At 41.0% G+C, this 5,917-nt stretch overlaps 1 protein-coding gene across 1 annotated transcript; it reads left to right on the forward strand.

Annotated features, from left to right (window-relative positions):
* Window positions 1-985: 985 nt before the first annotated feature.
* On the forward strand, window positions 986-5,894 carry LOC121939227 (dnaJ homolog subfamily C member 1-like; the record flags this gene model as incomplete). Its single annotated transcript, XM_042482305.1, has 6 exons — window positions 986-1,148; window positions 2,177-2,278; window positions 4,570-4,616; window positions 4,684-4,849; window positions 5,209-5,291; window positions 5,714-5,894. Coding segments are annotated over exons 1-6 (714 nt in total), but the record flags the coding sequence as incomplete, so codon positions are not given.
* Window positions 5,895-5,917: the final 23 nt, after the last annotated feature.

The raw sequence follows: 5,917 nt of genomic DNA on the forward strand, positions 1-5,917 counted from the left end.
CATTATCGTCATTATTATTATCGGAATGATTTTCCTCGTGCATTCTCACCTGGTTGTTTCATGCATGTAAGATAAATAAGGACAGGCCACTGAAAAAGGTTTGAATTAAAATAAAAAGGTAAAAGAAGCTCCCAGACACACAAGTGAGACGTTATTTTGTCACTTAACCTCATATTCATTTTTATCATATTTATCATATTTGTAATTTTTATCATATTTGTCATTTTTATCATAGCCCTATTTATCTACTTCTTTTTTTTTTTTTTACCATGAATCCCAATTTAGTCTGATTGCATGAATGAATCGTTACATTTATGAAACATTAAGTGTCAGAGTCACTGCTGTACAAACATGCTGAATTAAAGACATCACGCCGTTTAAATTGTCCCCTGCTGTCACTGAGGTGTCTGTTACTGTCTGTCACTGAGGTGTCTGTCACTGTCTGTTACTGAGGTGTCTGTCACTGAGGTGTCTGTCACTGAGGTGTCTGTCACTGAGGTGTCTGTTACTGTCTGTTACTGTCTGTTACTGAGGTGTCTGTCACTGAGGTGTCTGTTACTGTCTGTCACTGAGGTGTCTGTCACTGAGGTGTCTGTTACTGTCTGTTACTGTCTGTCACTGAGGAAATTTTCTCACTCAAAGGCTTCATGAAAGGAAACCCAACTCAGTAAAAACACATCAAACCGAATATGATCGTAAAAGGGCACATTATGATGATGATGGTTGTTATTATTATTTTATTGTGTCCCGTGGGTGTCCAGTAGGTGTCCAGTGGGTGGCGGTATAAAAACAGAGCCTGTAAGAGATCTGCAATCTATAAGAGAGGAATGCAGCTCACATCCGGGACAGTGTGTCCCGGATGTGAGCTGCAGTCTGTGGGAGAAGACTTTTATTTTGAAGGTGTGTCCCGGATGTGAGCTGCAGTCTGTGGAAGAGGACATTTATTGTGAAGGTGTGTCCCGGATGTAAGATACAGTGTTTCCGGTGCTGTGAGGCTTGTGTGTTGCGCCGCTATGTCCCCGCTGGTCCTCCTGTCCCTGCTGCTGTTCTCGGTGTGTCCTCTGGCGGCCTGGGACGCGGACCTGGAGCTGCTGGACTTGGTGGAGGAGGTCCCCCACAACTTCTATCACTTCCTGTCCGTGGACCAGGTCCGTGCTAACCGCTAACTGTCTCCATGGTTACCGCCAGTTGGCTGCTAACGGCTAATGCTAACAGCTGAATGCCACGCACACAGACAGATGCTAAGCTAAGCTAGTTAGCTGCTGGGACCAGTGCTCCCAGTGAGTCCAACTGGTTCAGCTGGGATCACGAAACTCAGGCTAACGGCTAGCTAACAGCTGACGCCAAACCGGATGTTCCGGTGTTTCTGTTATTGTGTCCATCCTCAGAGACACGGGCTGTCAGCGTGTCTCCTGTAATTGTGTCCTGTTATTGGCTCCTGTCTGTGTGTCCCTCTTATTGTGTCTGCTGTCATTGTGTCTCGTGTGTGTGTGTCCTGTCAGTGTGCCCTCTGCCTGTGTCTCCTGTCTTTGTCTCCTGTCTGTGTCTTCTGTCTGTGTGTCTCCTGTGTGTGTCACATCTCTGTGTGTCTCCTCTCTGTGTCTTCTGTCCGTGTCTCGTGTCTGTGTGTCTTTTGTCTCTGTGTCTCCTGTCATTGTCTCCTGTGTGTGTGTGTGTCTCGTCTCTGCGTGTCTCCTGTCTGTGTCTCCTGTCATTGTCTCCTCTCTGTGTTTCATGTCACTGTCTCCTGTCAGTGTCTCCTCTCTGTGTGTCTCCTGTCTTCATCCTATCAGTGTGTCTTCTGTCTGTATGTCCTGTCTGTCTGGCTCCTGTTTCTGACTCCTGTTTGTATGTGTCCTGTGTGTGTCCCCTGTCTGTGTCCCCTGTCTGTGTCTCCTGTTAGTGTGTCTCCTGTGTTGGTCTTCTGTTTAAGTGTATCCTGTGTGTCTCCTGTCAATGTGTCTCCTGTCTGTGAGTCCACAGTCTATGTCTCCTGTCTGTGTGTCTCCTGTCAATCTCTTCTTTCTGTTTGTCTCCTCTCTGTCTCCTGTCTGTGTCTCCTGTCTTCTCCCCCATCACTGTGACCTCTGACCTGTGATTGTAGCTGTTACCACGGAGACCAAACTGAACCCCGCCCCTCAGAGCTGCTGTCCTCTGTCTGTCCTCTGTGTCTCAGGATGCGTCCTCAGGAGAAATTAAGAAGGCGTATCGTCGTCTGTCTCTGACTCTTCATCCAGACAGGAACAAAGACGAGAACGCGGAGACACAGTTCAGACAGGTGAGACAAATCACAGACAAGCAAACAATAAACACACTGTAAACAAACAAACAAACAATAAACACACTGTAAACAAACAAACAAACAATAAACACACTGTAAACAACAAACAATAAACACACTGTAAACAAACAAACAAACAATAAACACACTGTAAATAAACAAACAAACAATAAACACACTGTAAATAAACAAACAAACAATAAACACACTGTAAACAAACAAACAACAAACACACTGTAAACAAACAAACAAACAATAAACACACTGTAAATAAACAAACAAACAATAAACACACTGTAAACAAACAAACAACAAACAATAAACACACACGTAAACAAACAACAAACAATAAACACAATGTAAACAAACAAACAAACAAACAATAAACACACTGTAAACAAACAAACAAACAATAAACACACTGTAAACAAACAAACAATAAACACAATGTAAACAAACAAACAAACAAACAATAAACACACTGTAAACAAACAAACAAACAATAAACACACTGTAAACAAACAAACAATAAACACACTGTAAACAAACAAACGAACAAACAATAAACACACTGTAAACAAACAAACAAACAATAAACACACCGTAAACAAACAAACAAACAATAAACACACCGTAAACAAACAAACAATAAACACACTGTAAACAAACAATAAACACACTGTAAACAAACAAACAAACAACAATAAACACACTGTAAACAAACAAACAAACAACAATAAACACACTGTAAACAAACAAACAAACAAACAATAAACACACCGTAAACAAACAAACAATAAACACACCGTAAACAAACAAACAAACAATAAACACACTGTAAACAAACAAACAAACAATAAACACACTGTAAACAAACAATAAACACACTGTACACAAACAAACAAGCAATAAACACACTGTACACAAACAAACAAGCAATAAACACACTGTACACAAGCAAACAATAAACACACTGTAAACAAACAAACAAAAACAATAAACACACTGTACACAAGCAAACAATAAACACACTGTAAACAAACAAACAAACAATAAACACACCGTAAACAAACAATAAAACACACCGTAAACAAACAAACAAACAATAAACACACCGTAAACAAACAAACAAACAATAAACACACCGTAAACAAACAATAAACACACCGTAAACAAACAATAAACACACTGTAAACAAACAATAAACACACTGTAAACAAACAATAAAACACACTGTAAACAAACAAACAAACAAACAAACAATAAACACACTGTAAACAAACAAACAAACAATAAACACACCGTAAACAAACAAACAATAAACACACTGTAAACAAACAAACAATAAACACACTGTAAACAAACAATAAACACACTGTAAACAAACAAGCAATAAACACACTGTACACAAGCAAACAATAAACACACTGTAAACAAACAATAAACACACTGTAAACAAGCAAACAATAAACACACTGTACACAAACAAACAAACAATAAACACACTGTAAACAAACAAACAATAAACACACTGTAAACAAACAATAAACACACTGTACACAAACAAACAAGCAATAAACACACTGTAAACAAACAAACAAGCAATAAACACACTGTACACAAGCAAACAATAAACACAGTGTAAACAAGCAAATAATAAACACACTGTAAACAAACAAACAATAAACACACTGTAAACAAACAAACAACAAACAATAAACACACTGTAAACAAACAATAAACACATTGTACACAAACAAACAAGCAATAAACACACTGTACACAAACAAACAAGCAATAAACCACTGTACACAAGCAAACAATAAACACACTGTAAACAAGCAAACAATAAACACACTGTAAACAAACAAACAATAAACACACTGTAAACAAACAAACAAACAAACAATAAACACACTGTAAACAAACAATAAACACATTGTACACAAACAAACAAGCAATAAACACACTGTACACAAACAAACAAGCAATAAACACACTGTACACAAGCAAACAATAAACACACTGTAAACAAACAAACAATAAACACGCTGTAAACAAGATACAATCAGCAACAAACACAGTAAACACACAATGCACTGTAAACAAACAACAGTCAACACGCTGTAAACACCTCAGAGCGACCTTAGAAAGACCTTAGAAAGACCTTAGAAACACCTTAGAAACACCTTAGAAAGACTTTAGAAAGTCTTAAGTTTAACTTGGAGAAAACAAGAGGACATTTTGGCTGTTGTCAGATGTCTCACTCTGTGTCCTTTTGTCTTCAGCTGGTGGCCATTTATGAAGTCCTGAAGGATGAGGAAAGACGACGCAAGTGAGTCTCACCTGTGGTGTCTCTCAGTCAGTCAGAGGACAGTGTCTCATCTGTGGTGTTCTTGCAGGTATGATGACATCATGGTGAACGGGCTTCCTGATTGGCGGCAGCCTGTCTTCTACTACAGACGAGTGAGGAAGATGAGTAATGGAGAGCTGTCCGTCCTCGTCTTCCTCATCCTCACCGTGGGACACTATGCAGTTCTCTGGTCAATCTACCTGGAGAAGCAGCTGGTGAGGCAGCCAATCAGAGCACAGTAGGGGCTTACTCAGCCAATCAGAGCACAGCAGGGGCTTACTCAGCCAATCAGAGCGCAGCAAGGGCACACTCAGCCAATCAGAGCGCAGCAAGGGCACACTCAGCCAATCAGAGCACAGCAGGGGCTCACTCAGCCAATCAGAGCACAGCAAGGGCACACTCAGCCAATCAGAGCACAGCAGGGGCTCACTCAGCCAATCAGAGCGCAGCAGGGGGCTCACTCAGCCAGTCACAGTGAAACAGGGTCTTATTCAGCCAATCACAGTGCAGCAGGGGCTTATTCAGCCAATCAGATCACAGCAGGGGGTCATGTGATGGTGTGATGTGTATCCAGGACGAGCTGCTGAGTAAGAAGAAGAAGGAGAAGAAGAAGAAGGCGAGCGTGCGACCTGCAGACGAGCTCAGGTGTGTTGACAGGTATGCCTCTGACATCACTTCCTGTTTGCGTTGTTCAGCCTGCGGCGTTCACGCGCTCATTATCTTCACAGGCCAGTCAGGGTTCATACCGTCCTGGAAAACCTGGAAAAGTCCTTTTTTGTCACAAACCCGATGATAAGTTCAAAGGCCGTCTGAAAATTAAAAACCCCAAAATAATTTCTGTTTTTACGGTTTGTGGCTGTTAGATGTTTCCAGGTTTCCTTTAGTCACCTAAACTTTGAAAAACATCGGCAACATTTGGAGGAAAAAAGAAACTTAAAATAATACATATAAATAAACAAAAAGAAAGAAATTTATCCTCCAGTGAAACACACAGACCCCGGGACATCATGACCACTCATTGTTTGTTTTTGTTTATTTATTGGTTTATTTTGTTTTGTTTGTTTGTTTGTTTGTTTCAGAGTCGACGATCGGCCGCACTGGCAGGACCTCCTCCCTCTGAAGCTCAGCATCTGGATTTACCTGTCCATCAAACACCTGCCGCACACCGTCCAGGTACCTGCCTGTCTGTTCCCTGTCTGTCTGTTCACCCGTCTGTCTGTTCCCTGTCTGTCTGTTCACCCGTCTGTCTGTTACCTGTCTGTCTGTTCACCCGTCTGTCTGTT

This window comes from Plectropomus leopardus, unplaced genomic scaffold (genome assembly GCF_008729295.1).
Source record: "Plectropomus leopardus isolate mb unplaced genomic scaffold, YSFRI_Pleo_2.0 unplaced_scaffold4366, whole genome shotgun sequence".
Classification (NCBI taxonomy): domain Eukaryota; kingdom Metazoa; phylum Chordata; class Actinopteri; order Perciformes; family Serranidae; genus Plectropomus; species Plectropomus leopardus.